The sequence below is a fragment of the Wolffia australiana genome, chromosome 11, assembly GCF_029677425.1.
Source record: "Wolffia australiana isolate 7733 chromosome 11, ASM2967742v1".
Classification (NCBI taxonomy): domain Eukaryota; kingdom Viridiplantae; phylum Streptophyta; class Magnoliopsida; order Alismatales; family Araceae; genus Wolffia; species Wolffia australiana.
Window position 1 is genome coordinate 8,476,992 of NC_135845.1, and position 20,509 is coordinate 8,497,500.

General features: G+C 41.6%; 1 protein-coding gene and 1 long non-coding RNA gene across 3 annotated transcripts in view; one reads left to right on the top strand and one right to left on the bottom strand.

Annotated features, from left to right (window-relative positions):
* Positions 1–420: 420 nt before the first annotated feature.
* Positions 421–20,509, bottom strand: part of ATSYTF (C2 domain-containing protein) — a 21,391-nt gene continuing 1,302 nt past the window's right edge. The window contains exons 2-14 of the mRNA XM_078582733.1: positions 19,917–19,991; positions 19,712–19,819; positions 19,003–19,035; positions 18,840–18,929; positions 14,161–14,286; positions 13,295–13,438; positions 11,210–11,590; positions 10,019–10,153; positions 9,368–9,580; positions 8,199–8,474; positions 7,954–8,091; positions 1,427–1,732; positions 421–794 (exon numbers count right to left, since the gene is read on the bottom strand). Coding sequence (XP_078438859.1) covers positions 582–794; positions 1,427–1,732; positions 7,954–8,091; positions 8,199–8,474; positions 9,368–9,580; positions 10,019–10,153; positions 11,210–11,590; positions 13,295–13,438; positions 14,161–14,286; positions 18,840–18,929; positions 19,003–19,035; positions 19,712–19,819; positions 19,917–19,991 — 2,238 coding nt within the window. The 3' untranslated portion in view covers positions 421–581. The remainder of the gene's footprint in view (positions 795–1,426; positions 1,733–7,953; positions 8,092–8,198; positions 8,475–9,367; positions 9,581–10,018; positions 10,154–11,209; positions 11,591–13,294; positions 13,439–14,160; positions 14,287–18,839; positions 18,930–19,002; positions 19,036–19,711; positions 19,820–19,916; positions 19,992–20,509) is intronic.
* LOC144709250 (uncharacterized) lies at positions 13,347–14,440 on the top strand. Of its 2 annotated transcripts, none has more exons than XR_013582977.1 (2): positions 13,347–13,489; positions 14,121–14,440. It is a non-coding gene; the product is annotated as an uncharacterized LOC144709250 (long non-coding RNA). The 2 variants fall into 2 exon arrangements; XR_013582978.1 differs by having other exon boundaries at positions 13,352–13,489; positions 14,179–14,440.

A 20,509-nucleotide genomic window follows, 5' to 3' on the forward strand; every position in this document is an offset into this window, starting at 1 on the left:
TTTCTGTAAGCACTCTCACAAAATATGATCCAGATAAGTCTCCAAAGATCAATAATATCAGAATCACGAAATCTAAAAAGGCTTGATGCACTTAATATTGAAATTTAGAGCAAGTGGCTGTACAAATGCATCGGTAATCAAATGCAAAATGATTATGCCCAGGAATTCAATTAAAACCAACATGGTTACAATAGGAAAAATATCATTATCTAACTAAAAAATGCAATAATTGATAACTAATAATCACATGTTATCACCTATAAATTCTTGTAAAACTACTCATAGCTTCTGTCTTTCTCGAAAGACATCCTAAAGCTCAACTATTACCACCCAGGTTAAAATGTATTAAAAGATAAAGAATGATAAATTCCTCTGCCTTGAGATTTATTACTCCAACTCTACACTACCATACATGTGGACTTGTATTTATACTAAAATGAATAATTGAATCAGTTATTCTGATTTTATCGCATTGATACTAAAACCAGTAAATTCAGTTATCTTACACTTAAAATCCATGCAACACATTGGAAGAGGTGAAAGAAACTAAAAATACTCAATTTTATGAGATTAATGAGATGTTATTCGGCAAATGCACTAGAAGGCGACGAGTCATTCATCTCCCTGTAGAGCTCAGCAATCTTTTCAAGGAGCAGCGCTCTCTCCGTCTCAAGCTGAGACATATACCCATCCTGCTCAAGCTTGGCGCGCTCGAGCTCGGCCAAAGTTTGGGGAAGATCATCAATCTCTCCCTCCTTCACTGAGCTCTGAATCTTCTTCAACAGCTCAGAAGACTGCACAATAAATAACTCAGTAAAAATTTTCAAAAAATAAAAACTCAGTAAACATGGTCTGGTGATTAAGACGGGCAAAAGAGTCTAGTTTCCGTCTGAGGGACTGGACAGACGGTACGGTGGATGATTGTAAACCTAGAATAAATCACAAGTACCCAATGGAGCACCGGGGCCAAACATAATGGAAGACATGAAGGGTTTTGTTCCGTCAGTTGCTTTTTGCTCAGGATTGATTGACTGATTGATTTTGTTGAGCCTTTTGTTTAGAGGTCAGGACAGATGATTGATGATTGATTGGATTTCCTTGCATTTTTTATTTTGAGGTCAGGATGGATGACTGATGACAGATTGGATTTTGTTACATTTCGTTGTCATCTGTCCTCAAAGAGATGACTGATGACCCATCAAATTTTTTTATGTTTCATTTGTCATCTGTCTAGGAACGGATGACTGATGATGAATTGTGTTTCCTTCAGCTCTGTCTGTCATCTGCCCTCAAAAGGAGTGCTGATGAGGGATTGGATTTAGTTCCTTTTTTTGTCATCTGACGATGGATGACGGATTCGATTCCGTTCTGTTTTACTCATCATCCATCAAATTACAGGTCAACAAATTTAAATTAGATTTCTAACCTGAAGAGAGATTTCGAGGGCGCCTTTGGAGAGAGATTTGGTTGGATCTGTGCTGAGTTTCTTTTCCAGTTCAGGAACTTTCCTGGCAATCTGTATGTGGATCTCACCCTTGGTCACACCCTGGAGAGGAATCCACTTGTCCGCCATCACATTGGGTGCCAAGTTTTCGTATTCCACTGTGCAATGGCCGATGTTTGATGTGGGCAGGAGCGCATTATAATCTTTAACATGGAGGACCAAAGAGCTGCCTGTGTCGGGGAATTCCAATGTCTGGTCCCACCGTGGATTCACCGTCTTGTGGATCACCTGATGTGGGGATCAAGATGCCGATGCTGATGATTTTAATGGTTATAGAGAAAAGATGGTAGTCATGAAGGAGATGGCAATTGTAATGATGATGATGACAACGACAATGGTATTGGAATAGTGAGTGTACGGTGATCGTGAAATAGATGGCGCCGGTAACATCGATTATGATTAAATTTTTTTATGACGATGATAAGTATACTGGGATGGGGAAAAGATGGAGATCATGAAGGAGATGGTAACGGGAACAAGGATGATGCTTTTTTGTCTATGATGATGAGGATGATATCGAGAGGATGGTGATCATAATGCAAATAATGATGGTTATGATGAATGATGGCAACAATTATAATGGCATTGTAAGAAGATGGAGATGGTGACGGTAGCGAAGATGATGATAATGACAACTATAATGGGAAGGTGAGAATTATGGTGATCATAAAGGAGATAGTGACTGTAACAAGGATGATGATTGATATTTTTATGACGATGACCTTTTTTTTTGAGGAAATTTATGATGAAAATAATGAAAATTATACAATCTAGAAGCAAGAAGACGAGGACGATGATGAAGATGGTGATAGTTGTGATGATGATGATGATGAAAATTATAAAGGGACAGCAAGAAATTGGTGATCACGATGGAGATGATAGCATAATGTTAGGTCATGGAGGATACTTAGTAGGGTTTAAGCTAACTAATGGGCCCGAGGCCTTGTACTCTGTAATAGCCTAACCCTAGGAGATATTAATAAAAATAACTACTTCAGGCCCAACATGGGCCGCCTAACTTCCCACTAAGGGCCCATTAAGGGCCCATTAGTGTAGGCCCAGTAGGGCCCATATATTAGGCCCAGTAGGGCCTAATATATGTTGGGCCTGACCACAGTCAGGCCCAACTCTCCAACGGCTGAAACCCAGCCGTTGGAGAGTCCAGCTGCTTTAAAAGCAGCTGGACCTCTCTGTTTCAAACAGTCATATATTCAAAATATATGACTGTTGAAACAGGGAATATTCCTTAGGAATATTCCTTTCTAACAAGTGAAGTTTTTCTTCTATAAAAGGGCCCAGTTCAGCAATAAAAATTATTCCTTCTTGCCCCAAATTCTTCTCTCTTCTTTTTCTCTTTCCATTAATCACATGGTATCAGAGCAAGGTTTGATCTGAACCTAGTGCAGCCCTGATTGAAGCCCTATGAAGCCCTGATTGAAGTCTCCATTAGAGCTCTGTTCGAAGCATTCCTGAAGCACTGTTTGAAGCCCTGTTCGAGGCATTTCTGAAGCACTGTTTGAAGCCCACCAGAAGAACCAGAGCCACAGCCAAAGCAGAAAAGGAGGCTGAGGAGCTGGCTTCAAGCTGCCTCCACTCCAGCTGCTGCCCCAGCAGCCCCTGCCGCCATGCAGTTCACCACACCAGTCCAGGGAAGGCCTGTCCTACCCGACCTGGACATGAAGTACAATGGCCTAAATGGCCAAAAATGGATCACTATGGTACAGAGGGCTCTCAAGGCAGCCTACCTTGGGAGACACCTGACTGAAGAAGCTCCGTCAGAAGACGGCCAGTTGGGAAGTATGGGAGTCGGAAGAGGCTCTCATTATGAATTGGATGTTGAAGAATATGGAAGACGAACAGAAGGATGACTACCTTCTGATCGACGGCGTCAAGGACCTCTGGTTAGAAGTCAACAAGTCATGTGCAGAAATGCACAGCGATTTTCGGGTCTATGATCTCCGCGAGCAAGAGCGGACGCTAAAGCAGGGAAATCTGACGATCTCCACCTATTCGGCCAGGCTGAAGGCGATTTGGCGGGAATTAGATCTCCTGTGGCCCACAGGTGATAAAAAATCCCCCTCATACCTCCGTGAAGTAAAATTCAGAACTCTGCAGTTTCTGATGGGCCTCAATTCCGAGTACGAGACCCTCCGAAGTCAGCTGCTACACCAGGAAAGATTTCCCACGCTAGCAGAGGCAATTTCAGAGCTCCAAGGAGCAGAAAGCAGGAAGAAATTGGGTAGCAAGGGAGGGGAAACCTCCAAACCTACCGTTGCTGCTCACTTAGCGAAAAAGGAGTCTCAACCTGGGGCACCACCACAGCCTGTGGCACCATCTTCTCAGCAAGCCAAAGCCCCTCCAAAGGAAGGTAACACCTCAGAACTGATCTGTGGGTACTGCAGAAAGCCAGGGCACATCAAGCGGGACTGCCGAAGGCTGGCGTGGAAGGAGGAGCAGATCAAGAAAGGGACCTGGAACCCAGGTCAGCAGAAGAAGGCCTACGTGGCCAGCGATGGCGACCAACCACCCTCCACCGAGAAGGAGGAATCAGGAGCGACATTCAGAAGCTTATTCAAGCGAAATAAGCAAAATCCTGCAGAAGATGAGCTCAACATCCTCGTGCAGTCTGGTAAGTGTTTCGCATTTACCACTTTTACAAATACTAAATCAATTTCAGTATCATGGGTGTTGGATTCAGGCGACAGATCACATGTCACCCCACAGGTCCTTATTTCAGACTTATGAGTCTGAGAAGGAATCTTAAAGTTTTTACCGCCAATGGTGGAGTCCTACGGGTAGAAGGAAGAGGAACAATCCTCATTAAAGGAAAAATCTTGCAGGGTGTTCTTCACGTTCCTGAATTAAAGGCAAATCTTTTGTCTCTAATTCAGCTAGTGGAGAATACCGGTGGCGGTTCTCCTTGGATTCTGACTGCTGTTTTTTATGTGTAAAGGACACCGGACAGAAGATTTCATCTGTTAACCGGAGAGGTGGTCTTCTCATGCTAGATGAATCACGGGAAGGAGAAGGGCAGTCGATGGTCTATACTGCCCAGAACGAGGAGCGGGTCATCCTTCTTCATAGGAGACTAGGACACCCCACATTTCATATCTTAAAACAGTTGCATCCTCATATGTTTAAAGGAATTCCTTTTGAAAATTTAATTTGTGAGAGTTGCCAATTCGCGAAACTCAAACGATCCCCATACGTCAGTACGAACCACAGAGCCTCCTCGGCCTTCGAGTGTGTTCATAGTGATGTATGGGGCCCCTGCTCCATATCTGGTTTATCCCACCAGAAATGGTTTGTTCTCTTCGTAGATGATTTCACAAGGTATACATGGGTATATCTAATGAAATCCAAGGCAGAAGTACCATCTATTATTCTGTTATTTTGCGAAATGATTCAAAATCAGTTTGGGAAAAGGATTAAATGTTTGAGATCAGACAACGCCAAGGAATACTTCTGTGGAGAAGTAAATAACTACATGGAAATGAAGGGAATTGTTCATCAATCTTCATGTGTGAATACTCCTCAGCAAAATGGGCTTGCTGAAAGGAAAATTGGCCATATTATGACATCGGCCAGGGCACTCCTATTTCAGGGAAATTGCCCTAAACATCTCTGGACTGAGGCAGTAGCTACAGCCACACACCTCATAAATAGGACAGCGTCAAAGACATTGGGACTCAAGGCCCCAATCGACCTATTATCCGCTGAATTTCCTAACATAACATTAAAGACTAACCTGCCGGCCAAAGTATTTGGCTGTGTTGTGTATGTTTATGTCCACAATGCAGGTAAATTGGATCATCGGGCAGTAAAGTGCGTATTTTTGGGCTACTCTACCATGCAGAAAGGGTATAAGTGCTACCATCCGGAGTCAAGGAAAGTGTACATCTCTGCAGATGTAAGATTCGACGAGGTCAGGATGTTTTATGAGACAACAGACAGATCCGGGGACTACTTGGAATCAGAGGAAGGAGATGCCGAAGGTATGGAGTTTAGTTGTTTTTCCCATAGGGATAGTGCAGAGGAACTTGAAGAGGGCACTGTGCCGGATTTGACGGAAAATGAGGGACCACGCCCGATAGCCGACGCCATAAGTGAAGAACAAATACCAGCAGAAGAACCAAACCGAAGCAACTATGGATGGCCGATTGCGGTTAGTAAAGGAACCCGGAAGTGTACGAAGACCAAAATCTATCCGGTAAGCAACTATGTCTCCTACAGTCGTTTTTCCCCAGAATACACTCAGGTTGTGCAGGCTATGATAGCTATGTCTCTCCCAAAGAACGTCAGAGAAGCTCTGACATCCTTAGAATGGAGAGAGGCAATGGACGAGGAGATGGAAGCACTTAAGAAGAACGGCACCTGGGAAGTAGGCCCTCTCCCTATGGGAAAAAAGGTAGTAGGTTGTAGATGGGTCTTTACGGTTAAGTACCATTCAGATGGGTCAATTGCAAGACACAAAGCCAGATTGGTGGCCCAGGGGTATACGCAATCATATGGGATTGACTACAATGAGACGTTTGCCCCAGTCGCAAAACTAAACACGGTCAGAATCCTGATTGCACTAGCAGCAATCTACAAATGGAAACTACACCAGTACGACGTGAAGAATGCTTTCCTACATGGAGAACTTGAAGAGGAGGTATATATGGCACAACCTCCTGGATATCAGGTGTTTACAAACCCAGCGACGTCTGCCGCCTCAGAAAGTCCCTATACGGACTTAAGCAGTCCCCCAGAGCATGGTTCGGTAAGTTCTCTCGGGCCATGTTGACAGCAGGATACTTCCAGAGCGAAGGAGACCATACACTTTTCATAAAGCACGGTAAGGAAGGTAAGGTAGCAATATTAATTGTTTATGTGGATGACATAATCATAATAGGAACGATGACGAAGAAATTCAGAACCTTGAAAGGTCCCTGTCTTCATCATTTGATATTAAATCGCTTGGCCTTCTAACGTATTTTTTAGGAATTGAAGTGGCATCCTCAGCGCCTGGGATTGTACTGTCTCAGCACAAGTACATTCTAGATTTGTTGAAAGAAACCGTAAGCTGGACTGTCGCCCAACCGCCACACCAGTCGACATTAATGTCAAACTGAAGGCACAACAGCATGAGAAGGATGTTCGTGGACAGGACCTCGCTTCAGAGGCTCATTGGTAAACTCCTATACCTCAATCATACGAGACCTGATATTGCGTTTGCAGTTAACTCCTGAGTCAGTTCATGAACGATCCACGGGAGTCTCATCAAGGCGCAGCAGACAGAATTTTAGCCTACCTGAAGGGAACTATTGGACAGGGACTGTACTTCCGTACAGGAGGTGAGCCTAGTGTTACTTTATACACTGACTCTGATTATGCAGGGTCCTTTGAAGACAGCCGCCTACCTCTGGGTACTGTAGCTTCTCGGTGGCAACCTTGTTACATGGCGCAGCAAGAAGCAAAGGAAGTTTCTCTCAAGTGCGAAGCAGAGCTTCGAGCCTTGAAGAAGGGAGTCTGCGAGGGCATGTGGCTCCAAGGCATCCTGAAGGACCTACGCTTATATGACGGTAAAGGTATGATTTTGCAGTCAGACAGCAAATCAGCCATTGCGATGGCGAAGAACCCCGTCCAACATGAGCGCATCTAAACACGCACGAGTGGCCAGGCATTACATCAAGCAGAACATTGACGGCGATTACATAGTCCCGCAATATGTTCCTACGTTGGAACAGACCGCGGACATCTTCACGAAGGGCATCCCCGGCCCACAATTCCAGGTGTTGGTGTCCAAGTTGGGCATGATCAACATCTATACCCAACTTGCGGGGGGGTGTTAGGTCATGGAGGATACTTAGTAGGGTTTAAGCTAACTAATGGGCCCGAGGCCTTGTACTCTGTAATAGCCTAACCCTAGGAGATATTAATAAAAATAACTACTTCAGGCCCAACATGGGCCGCCTAACTTCCCACTAAGGGCCCATTAAGGGCCCATTAGTGTAGGCCCAGTAGGGCCCATATATTAGGCCCAGTAGGGCCTAATATATGTTGGGCCTGACCACAGTCAGGCCCAACTCTCCAACGGCTGAAACCCAGCCGTTGGAGAGTCCAGCTGCTTTAAAAGCAGCTGGACCTCTCTGTTTCAAACAGTCATATATTCAAAATATATGACCGTTGGAAACAGGGAATATTCCTTAGGAATATTCCCTTTCTAACAAGTGAAGTTTTTCTTCTATAAAAGGGGGCCCAGTTCAGCAATAAAAATTATTCCTTCTTGCCCCAAATTCTTCTCTCTTCTTTTTTCTCTTTCCATTAATCACACATAACAATGATGATTGGACGATGATGAGTCAATGATGGCAATTGTAATGGGATAGTGACGAGATGGTTTTAAAGATAATGGGGATGATGATTTTTTCTAAGATAATGATGATGATGATGATGCCAAGACAGACCTTGGTTCTTCGCTTCAAGCCACCATAATGCACCCGAACGTAGGGGTCGCTGGTGCCTCTCAGATCAGCTCCAACAAGATCTCTAGCTTCTATGATGCTGAGCTCAATCAACCCAACCTCCTTTCTCCTTCCCAAACTCTACAGAAGCATCAGTGTCATCCTCTTTATGAAAACCCAGAACTAAAAATATAAAGCACTACTCTTTATAAAGCTTATTCATCAAACTTTTAATTACTGAAACTTACACTTGATCCATCAAGGTCCTCTTTTTTCTGGGCTTGAATCTGAAGACGCAATTCTCCTCTGTTGACCTTTTCGAGGGGAATCCAAACATCCCTCACAGATCCTTCAACAAGGCCTTCGAGATTGACTCTCGCTGAGCCAACGTGATCATCTCCGAACACGTCAGCATTGTAGCAGTTGACTCTTAGATACTCACCACCTCCGATCTCGTCAAACTCGAAGGTTTGATTCCATTTTGGGCCAGAACCCTGTGCGATTGTCTTCGTCTTCCTCAATGTCTGAGAGAAAAGAACATGAGAGTGGCGTGATTAATGTAGCCAAATGAAGAATAACCATTATCTTTAGTTAAGAAGAAGGAAATGTTAAAAATGTATGAAACGAAAAAATCCCAGGAAATTGGAAAGAAGTAGAAACCAAGGATGAAGAAGAGAGGTAGAAAGATCATATTTTCCGACGGAATAATTTGAGGAAGAGGAATTTATCAGAGAAAACAATTACCTGGGTTTGGAAGAACAAGAAGATCCTTGGGAAATTTAAGAACTTTAATATTTGGTTAAGAAGAAAATGTTTACAAAAATGAAACGAACAAATTACTAGTAACTCGAATAGGAAAAGAACCAAAGGGTGGACGATGATATGAACATAGTAAAAGCTTCGTAGGATGGAAGATGTTTACATTTGTTCTGAATAATTCGACGGAGAGAAATCTACCGGAGAAAGATCATCTTGGTTTAGAAGAAAAAGGTCTTCGCAGAAATAAATAGACATTATGTTTGGTAATGAAGAAAAAATGTTAGCAAAATTTTCCAGTAACTTGAACAGAAAATAAACAAAGGTGTAATTTAAGGATGGAAGATCTTTATTTTCATTAAGAGTAATTTCTGGAAGCGGAGGTGTCTTCTAGAAAAAATGTCTATCTTGGTTTGAGAGAAAAATAAGTTCTTTTTCTGACATGATTTTGCTTATTCTAAAATTTGCCAAACATGATTTTGAAATTCCAATGAAATATATTTTCTCGTCTTTAGTGAATTGTTATATGTGATTTCTGATTATGGTTATCCAATCAGCAAGACCCCAAGGCAGAGGCAGAAAAGAAAATCAATGGTTGCTGCGATAGACAGAATAAGGAAGAAAAAAACAAAGGTGGGATGTAGAGGCTAAGATGGCGAACCTTTCCATACCGCAGCTTGACATATGCGTCAGATTTGCTGGATTTGGTTAGCAGGTCTTTTCCTTCGACTATGGTAACCTTCAACTTCCGTCCAGTTCCTGGCTGGAAGTTGGATCCCGAGATAGATGGCTGAGATGGAATACTGGAGAGAGCGAGTGAGCTGCTTGAGCCGTCCGATTCGTGCCATTCTCTCAACACTAGTTTCACAGAAAGCTGCCAAGAAATAGAATGGAATTGGTTTATAAAGAGATATTCGATTCTGAAGCTCGTCGTTGGCATTCATAAGGATCTATGTGCATCTGCATATTAGTTTGCTAAACAGATGGGTTGTCCTAAAAGGGAAATTATTGATTCAGTAAAATTTTGGAGTATCGAGTGTGAATGCCCATGAATAGAAAAAGCACGTACATTCTAGCAACAAAGATTCTTGTTACGCATACGATAATTCAGCTGAAAAAGTGAATTTATTGGTTAGAGAAAGACAGGTATTGTTATTTACGTTCTAAAATAAAGACATTGATCAACCATAATTTACAAGCTTAGTTGAGCTTTTTATAGCTTCAGGTTTAGTAGCCAAAAAATCAATCTATCACTTTTTCATAACGACATTTTGAAAAGCTCATCAGCATCGTATCCACATTGATTGGTTACCTCTCCGGCATTACTTTCTTCAAATGGAACAACCATTTCCACCTCTTTCCCGTCGTAAGGTGCCCTCTTGGCTAAAGCACATGAATCAGGCCCAATAGCCCAAAATATTGTCGAGTCATCTTCGGCGTATCTGACCTGTTGCATAGACGGGCAATATAATTATTTTCTTGAACAAAAATTATCACCCAAAGTCAGCAAACGAGAAACTACTAAGTCAGCAACGAACACCCAAAGACAATGAAAAGGTAACGCTGTCAATATCTAGCTAAGTTGGTTCACTTCAAACTGTACTTGAATTTCCATAAAACCCAACACCTGAATCTCAGAAAAACGAAGATCAACAACAAAAACAAACACATGACAGAAACTACCCTGATATATACTTCATTATAACCAAACCCAACAGAAAATGCGAGACATTCATCTCAACCAGGGATTGGCGCAGACAAAATTAGAAAAAAGTCATAATCCGCATCGAATTCCCATAAAACCCGACACCCTGAATCTCAGAAAAACGAAGATCAAGCACAAAAAAACAAACAAATCCGAGACGAACACCCTGATATAGAGATACATACTTCATTAAAACCAAAACCCAACAGAAAAAAGCGAGACATTCATCTCAACCAGGGATTAGCGCAGACAAAATTAAAAAAAGTCATCATCTGCAGTCGAATTCCCACAAAAACCCAACACTCCGAATCTCAGAAAAACGAAGATCAAGCATAAAAATAAACATCCGAGAAAAACACCCTGATATACAGATAGATACTTCATTAAAATCAAAAGCCAACAGAAAAGGCGAGATACTCATCTCAATCATGGATTACCGCAGACCAAATGAAAAAAAAAGAAAAAAACGTCACAATCTGCAGTCAAATCCCGTAAAAACCCAACACCCCGAATCTCAGAAAAAAAGAAGATCAAGCATAAAAAAAAAAAAACATCCGAGAAAAACACCCTGATATATAGATAATACTTCATTAAAAGCAAAACCCAACAGAAAAAGCGAGACATTCATCTCAACGAGGGACTAGCGCAGACCAGATGAAAAAAAAAAGAAAAAAAACGTCACAATCTGCAGTCGAATTCCCACAAAAACCCAACACCCCGAATCTCGGAAAAACGAAGATCAAGCACAAAAACAAACAAAAACACAACATAGAAAGGAAAAAATAAATTAAAAAATACCATGATCTCCAAACTGGCGAGGAAATCGAATTTCACGCCGTTCTCCCTCCACTGGTAGAGATTGAACTTGATCGCCTCGGACTGGGTTCGCAGCACCATGTTGAAGGTCTCCTCCCAGACGGGGCGGGTGCCCCGCTTGACGCTGGTCCTCCTGCTCAGGTCTTCGGTGACGACCTCGACGAAGGTCTGGAGAGACCGATCGAGGGCGAGATTGGAAGGGTGGGAATCGTTGTCTGCGGAGAGGAGATTGCGCGCGGAGAGGACGGTGACGGAGAGAAGGCCTTCGGAGGGCCTCTTCTTGAGATTGACGGGGGGCAGCGTGAAGCAGCCCCGGCGTGGCTCGACCAGCTTCTTCCCCAGCGTCTCCGCGAACACCTTCTCCTGATTTCCATGCCGCGATCGATTCAATCCCCCCAAAAACCAGTATGAACAACGATAGCGATCTCTGTTTATATATATATATATATGTATGTATGTATGTATTTATGTAGGTAGATAGATGGATGGATGGATGGATGGATAGATAGATAGATAGATAGATAGATAGATAGATAGATAGATAGATAGATAGATAGATAGATAGATAGATAGATAGATAGATAGATAGATAGATAGATAGATAGATAGATAGACAGATAGATAGATAGATATATAGACAGCTGGAAAGAAATAGACAGATAGATAGAGATAGAGAGAGAGAGAGAGATAGACAGATAGAGATAGAGATAGAGAGAGATAGACAGATAGATAGAGATAGAGAGAGAGAGAGAGATAGACAGATAAAGATAGAGATAGAGAGAGAGAGAGAGAGATAGACAGATAAAGATAGAGATAGAGAGAGATAGACAGATAGATAGAGATAGAGAGAGATAAACAGATAGATAGAGAGAGATAGAGATAGATAGAGAGAGAGAGAGATAGAAAGAGATGGATATAGGCATCGGGGATCAGATCGGATCGTTCGAATCTTCGTTCGGATTGGATCGGATCGTTCGAATCTTGATCGGATCGGGCATTTGAACGATCGAATCCGAACGCCGATCTGTCCAGTTCAGATCCGATCCGAACATGATCCGCGCCTGTTCGGATCCGAACAACGTGTTCGAATCGGATCGTATTCGAACATTCGATCCGAACAGCCATCTTCTTCGAACAGTCCGATCCGAACAGGCGCAGATCATGTTCGGATCGGATCTGAACTGGACAGATCGGTGTTCGGATTCGATCATTCAAATGCCCGATCCGATCGATCTGTCTGAATCCCCGATCCCTAGATGGATAGAGAGATAGATAGGGAGAGATAGAAATGGATAGAGAGAGACAGAGAGAGAGAGAGAGAGAAAGTGAGATAGAGATAGATAGTTAGATAGAGAGAGAGACTGAGAGAGAGATAGAGATAGATAGTTAGATAGAGAGAGAGAGACTGAGATAGAGATAGATAGATAAAGAGAGAGACTGAGATAGAGATAGATAGATAAAGAGAGAGACTGAGATAGAGATATAGAGATAGATAGAGAGAGAGAGACTGAGAGAGAGAGATAGAGATAGATAGTTAGATAGAGAGAGAGAGACTGAGAGAGATAGAGATAGAGATAGATAGTTAGATAGAGAGAGAGAGAGAGACTGAGAGAGATAGAGATAGCGATAGATAGTTAGATAGAGAGAGAGACTGAGAGAGATAGAGATAGAGATAGATAGTTAGAGAGAGAGAGAGACTGAGAGAGAGAGATAGAGATTGATAGTTAGATTGAGAGAGAGATAGATATATAGTTAGAGGAGAGAGAGGGAGAGAGAGAGAGAGAGATAGAGATAGATAGTCAGATAGAGAGAGAGACTGAGAGAGATAGAGATAGAGATAGATAGTTAGAGAGAGAGAGAATGAGAGAGAGAGATAGAGATTGATAGTTAGATTGAGAGAGAGATAGATATATAGTTAGAGGAGAGAGAGGGAGAGAGAGAGAGAGAGCGAGGGAGAGAAAGAGAGAGAGAGAGAGAGATAGTTAGAGAGAGCGAGGGAGAGGGAGAGAGAGAGAGAGAGATAGTTAGAGAGAGAGAGAGAGAGAGAGAGAGAGAGAGAGAGAGAACCAGCCAGGAGGAGACGCCGGGCAGTTCGGTGGCAGGGAGCGATTGGCTGCCGCCGGATCCAAAAGCGACCCCCACTCTCAGTTCGGGCGGCGATTCGAAGGAGAAGAGGATCGCCTGCCCTTCCAACACCGGCATCAGCAACACCTGCCCAACAATCCCATCAAACGAACCCTCCTTGCATACCTTTCTACTCTGGTTAGAATCTCGCCTGATCCACCTCCAAAAACTCCGTTTATGTCTCTTTTATTGTTCTATCCAGTGGTTTTTCTTTGATTTTGGCACTCGGGTTTCTGAGGAAACTGTTCTATTAGGAAAAAAATGCGTCCTTACTCGTGTTTTATCAGATAGTGATCAAGATTTGAGTTTGGATTAAATGGGTTTTTGAAGAAACTCTTCAATTCATTGAAGCTGTTCTATGATCATCAGATAGCGATCTACTTGTGAAGTTGAATATATGTGTTGCAGAAGAAAGTATTCTATTCTTGGAAATTATTTTCTTCATTCAAACTATTCGATTAATACTCGCGTTTCAGGGTTTGGGAAATGCGGTTCTTTAAATTTGTTTTCTCATGGTTTCACTAAAAGGAAAAGTTCATGAACGAGGAAAACGTTTGGAGGTTGATAAACGACGGTTTTTTAGAGCATGTTTTCTCAGTTATCCGAGGCTTTTAGGTCTATAATCAATTGATTCTCGAAAGGGGCGGTTGATGAACGAGGCAGTTGGTTCTTTTTATACTTACGATGAAGAACTCTGGCATAATTCAAGGGCAGTGAGAGGCAAGAAAACTTGGGAAAACTTGAAATAATTCTGGAGTACTTGTGATAGATACCGAGCGATTAATCGTTTGAGGATTGGGAGCGCTTACCTTTCCCTTGATTTGGAGGTTGTTGACTACGATTTTGGCGGTTCCCATCAACGGAGGCGCAAGCTTTGCGAGAAGCATAACGCTCATATCACTGGTCTTCCAGTCGAATCCCATCTTGAGAATTCTCTGCAAGAGAAATAATCTTCCCAGTCTAAGCCGGAAGAAAATCTACTAAAAACTCTATATAAAAATGCGATTTGTCATTCAGGTTTCCTTTCTTGAAATGATTTCGATGGATTTTGAAGAAAAGGAATAAATAGTTACAGCTTTTCGTGAGAAATTTGATGTTTTCTGCCTGAATCGGATGAACTAATCCACTATCTGATTGTTTATTTTTTCGATCCCCACTTACATAGCTCAAAGAAGATGAATGATGGCGTGATGATTTTCGATAAATCTTTTGCCAGAAAAATATCGTTAAGCTATTCTATTTTACTTTCTCTCATGACGAAAATGATTTATATTGAAAAATAGAAATTTACGGCGCGCAATTTGGTACTAATTTTGGGTTCTTCTTAAAAAAAACTAATTTACCTACCCAAATAGAAAGAGAACTATCATGCAGTGAATTTGTATGATTTAGGATTATATTTTTTTCTCAGATCTATTTCTTCAAGGATGCAATCATCCGATGTGATGATCTCAAATTGATTCATGCGGCTCTGCCTTAGAAACTAGTCTATTTCTCAAGTCTCCAATTGACAACCCAAACTTTGGGGAACGAAAATACGAAGCATCAAGTGTCAGCTCTTGGTTGATCGGAGGAGAGAAAGAGAGGAGTCAGGGCGACTGGAGGAACTGCCACCCTGGCAGCGAGGAAGAAAACCCTAGAAAATTTAGTAGAAACGCTGACTGTCATTCATGTTCTATCTGCCTTAATTAGTCAGATAGACTATTAAACTTATACATAAAAACCCCTTATTCGTCATGGGGTGACATTCTAACCCTGCATGTTAACTCCAAGTCATGATTATTTTGAATTAGCATTTTTAAAATGTATCATTAGGAAAATGAACAAAGCTTTCGGCATTCCAGGTAAGTTCTCCAAGTTTTAATCTACCAGCCTCCCCAATCATTATAAACAAGGTGGACAGCAAATAATGATGGTGTAATTCAAATGATTCTGGACTTATTTATCGCGAATACAAATTTTCATACGTCATTAAGAAAATGATTATATCTTGCAACATTATATATATACTTCAAGATGGATAGATCAAGGCTGCAGGAGAAGGGCTTCTGGGAAGACTAGACAGGGAAAATGGATATACATACGTCATGGTAGTCGTCTGATACGATCCGGCCTCGGACATATCAGAGGACCAAGCGCCACCGGTCAACCAACTCATAGTGGTCAACAGAGTCACATATAAATAAAGGCCCAATGAGAAAGAAAGGCTCTTCTTGATTTTCGAATTTCGGAAGTTGTGAGCCTGGAGAGCCGGAGACGCCCGATCCAGAGGGAGGAGATCCATACGACTGGACTCCTAATTCTTTCTTTCCTTTTATCACACCATTGTTCTTGAACTATTTCCACTTCCATCTGTTTTCTTGAATCCTAATCTTGGACGAGAGTTTCTTGGACTTCCTTACGGAAACCTTGTCACATTCTCGCTCAACTGAAGATCTTGGAGGGAGCGTAACATCGTCACAACCTAGACAGGGGATGGCAACAGCGAGGCTGGCCCAAAAACTTGTTGGGCTGCATAGGCATCAAATTGGAGAAAGGAAGAAAATTATGGAGGAGCAGAATCAAAGACAGAATGAGGCCTTATTCCGAATAAAACAGCTTGACGATTTGGAAGATGCACGAAGCTTATCAAATGATGAGACGAGGGAAGAGAGTGCAATGAGGTGGTAACCAGTGAAGATAGGAAAAGGGAGCTAGATTGGAGACAGGAATCACAACAATTGTGGCTGAAAGAGGATGGTACGAGCATGAGATTTTTTCACCTTGACGCAGAAGATCAAATCAAACTCTAAAGTTTCAGGTGGGAAATCAGGAATTTGTTGCGGCACAAGTAGTGAGTGGAGCTCTCGCAAGCCACTTCAAGGCCTTGTCTTGCCAAAAATGGAGCGGCAGAGGGGCAACGAAGGTGACACAGCAGCAACATGTTGATCTCGTGAGGCCTTTCTCTGTGGAAGAGGTGAAAGAGGCCATCAAGGGGTTAAATGGAGATGGGATGTCAGGATCAGATGGCATTCCAGTGTTCTTCTTTAATGAGTTTTGGGAGCTAATTGAGACTTTGGTTTTGGACACTTTGGTAGAGTTTCAAAAGGGTTAGTATGGGCTAGAGCAAATCAATCGTTCACACTTATTCCTCCTTCCCAAGTTTCAAGGGGCAGTTCGCATCGATAATTTTTTGTTTTTCTCAATATCTGATTCTTTTTTTTCTCATCATCACAAAGGTCTTGGCCAACAGGTTTGAAGGGGTTGGTTGAAGTTCAAGTCAGACCTTTTCAATCAGCCTTCATTTCTGGCAAGAAGTTGGTGGATGCCGCAGTAGTAACGTGTGAAATTCTGAGAATATGGAAGAGAAAGGGGTCTAAGGGTTTATGTGGAAGCCAATTTTGCGAAGGCATATGATTCCCTGGATTGGGATTTCTTGTGGTCCTCTATGAGGAAGAGAGGGTTTCCAAAGAGACAGTTTTGGTGAATGGATGTCGGGAGGGGGGTTGGATTCATCCAAAACGAGGGGTTAGGCAGGGATGCCCCTTGGCACCTCTATTGATTGTCCTTGCAATGGATGCCTTAGCTACGTGTACCAAAGCATGTGCACGTAAATTGAGGGGTTTTCACACAGCTGATTACCCAACAGGCATCCCTGCCAGCAGATTACCCAACACAGCAGATTACGAAAACACTTTTTTATGTACGGCTCCGTTGAGGAATCTAAGAATGTCTCCACATTATTAAACCTATTTACAGATTTTTCAGGTGTATGCATCAATAGGGCCCAATCCTCATTTGTGGGGTTTGGGTTATCATTAGAGGAGGAGGCTTAATGCTCTGATGCATTGGGAACACCCATCGATCATTTCCTATGCATTACATATGACTGACAATAGGGTAGGAACGACTTTCCACCTCAGAAACGCAACCAGTAATTGAGAAGACAAGGAAGAAATTGGAGTGGTGGCAGAACAACGCATTGTCAAAAGGGGGCCAACTTGGTTCTGCTGCAATCAGTCTTTTCAGCTATACCAATCTTTTCGGGTGGTTACCGCTTTGTCGGGTGACCACCTTAAATCACTTTTCAAAAAAAAAAACCAATCTTCTGGGTCTTTAGGTTACACACTTGTCCCAATAAGTGTCAAATGGCGTCTAGAAGCCTTGATGATAATGTTTTTATTGAAAGGATCCAGTTTAGAGATCGATAACGGGATGTCATTCATCTTGTGGGATGTGCTATGCAGATCGATGGAGCAAGGGGGGGGTTTTCTCCATGTACTATCTATGAACCTGGCGGTGCTGATGAAAAGGGTGTGCGAAATTGTGAGTTCAGATGAGGACATGGTCCTGAAAGTCATGAAGAACAAATATGGCTCAAGGCTGAATTGGGACAAGTGTGTGGTTCCAGTCCGAGGAGAATCTACATTCTAGCATGGCATGAGACATAAATTTCCTCAAGCTGGGGAAACTTTTGGTGCCAAACTTGGGGGGGGGGATGTGGATCTTTATTTTGATATTGGTTGGACAATTGGTCCGCTCGAGGCATACTACGTAAAGACTGATTGTTCTCCTTTGCACGGAGTCCCAACACCATGGTTAGGGGATGTTGGGATGAGACAGAGAATCCGATCTCAGAGGATGCCTGTCAGATCCAATTAACATGACATTTGCCTGTCAGGTATAGGGAAAGGGTTCAATATGCAACATTTGCTAGTAAATCTCAAACATTTTAACCAGATAGAAGGTGGATGGACGTGGAGAGACACCTCCTTTATGATCCAAGAGGATTATAAATGGGGTGGAGAGTCTCGTTTCATATTGTTTCGGAATGGAGGGAAGAGGGGTGTTCTAGTCATCCATAAATTTAATAGCATCAGGTTGATCACCGTTTTTTGAGTGATCTTCCCTATTTTCTGAAAAATATCATTATAGATATATTTCCACAGCTTCTTTATCTAGCTGCCACTAGAATCGAAATGAATGGTGGTGTTAGGTACATGATTCTTATTTTATTTAAATTGAATAAATTCTTACTTGTCTTGATGAAAATGGTTATATCTTACATCATTAAAGCCTATTTTCCCTCTTTCAATTTATCTATCCGCCACTCCAATGCAAACAAGCTAAAGGACGAGCACTGATTTGCTTAATGTACATGATCCTTGAGTTGTTTAAGTTATAATAAATTATCATATGTCATGAGGAAAATGAATAAACCTTGTAGCATTACAGATATATTTTTCCCTTTCTTTTTTATCTACTACTCACCTCCAAAAAAAAAAACTAGCAGAGGCATAGCAAAAATGTAACAAACAGGATTCTTCGTTTGAGTGCACTGCATAAGTTCGCTTGTCCCATGAATCTCTCTGCATTACGGATAAATTTTCATTTGTCTATTAACATTCCATTAACCTCATTCTTGATTTATTTGTATTAATTAATTATTTTTTCCATTCTAGAATGTGAAGAAAAAATGGAGATCATGATTAAAATGTAAGATTATAACCTGTTCGCCGGAGGTGTACCAGTGAACTCCATGAGCTCCAAGCGTTGGGGGAGAAGAGCCAAGTGAAAATTCTTGCAGTTCGATCTTTTCCTGAAAGGAAAGAGCAGAAGCTAGTCAAACAATTTCTGCCAAAGGATTGACGCAAAATTCACCCAAAACTTACTAGAAAAGGTGGTTTCTTGTACTTCAGGCGTTTCTGTATCAGATGAAGGCCCAGTTAGAGAGATGTACAAGGTAATTTTAGAGAGAGAAATATCAAAAACTATGAAATGATAACCAAGGATCACAGGTGTGAACATAAAATATCAAGAGAGAGAAAGAGAGAGATGAAAGAGGTAATAGAGCTGTGCAGATGACCTCTAAGAGAGAGATGACAGAGTGAGTTGAGCAGTCTAGACAACCTTTCGAGAGAGATAGAAAAACAGTGAGAAAATGAGAGAGAGATGGAGAGGGAGAGAGAGATTTAAAGAGAGAGGGAGAGAGAGAATTAGAGAGAAAGGGAGAGAGAGAGGGAGAGATAGAATTAGAGAGAGAGGGAGAGAGAGAATTAGAGAGAGAGGGAGAGAGAGAATTAGAGAGGGAGGGAGAGAAATAATTGGAGAGAGAGAGAGAGAGAAGCAGAGATATGGGATTTTTTTCTCAGATTACCATTTTCCATATGAAAAAACACGCGTATTCTCAAATCCTGGATAAGTTTCCAACATCTAGAGAATTACCACCTAAATCCCGGAGAGCTTCACCCGTTTTGATTTCCTACCCAATTTTCTCATTTGATTCAACTGGGCACGTATTAAATAATCAAAACATAGGCAGGTTAATCGAACTTATGTCAAAATAAATGCTTTCCAGACTCTCCTCTGGAGAAAACCCACCGCCACAATTGAAGAAATTGTTCTTGAGATCTTTGGATCCAGGAAATTAGGCCAGATATCGATGACCAACTTGTTCAACCATTCGCATGGCTCATTTGGTGTTGTAGGCTGTAGAACAGGCCATTATCCATTTTTTAATTTTAGAAATGTTTTAATAAAATATGAAAATTTCTTACTTGAAGAATATTCAATGACAATTACTTACTGAGGTACTTGTGACGAGCTGCTGCCATTTGTGGTTTATATCTTCAATGATCTGCCTGCGTTGAAATCTCTCGTACTGCATGAAAAAAAACACTACATTTTTACTATGTATATGATATTAGTCTACCATAAAATTTGTGCAGGATATTTGTAGGACTTCCTCTCTTTGTAAATTCAGTAATATATCTATCTGTATTTCAATTATTTTCTCCACTTCCCCCTGCGATATAATGGGTTCAATTAATTACACATTAATTGCGTTGAAAATATGAATAATATTATAATAATAAGAGGCCTTAAGCAGGGGTGGAAGAACTATTATCTCAATTTCTAGTGTTCTTGCTGATTTTTTCCCGAAAATTAAGATACCAGCCGATCGACTGGAGCAAAAAAATAGAAGATGATCAGAATCAGAAAATAGCGAGTTTTACGAGTAAAAAAGAAAGAAAATTATGAATCGACGATGATGATATGAAAAGTGCCGCAAGGAAGAGAAAATTTCTGAATTTGCAATGGGGGAAGAGAGAATCAGCTCTAGAAGACTAGAAAATAGACTCACTGAGAGATAATTAGAGAATTTAAGTTAAGATTTGA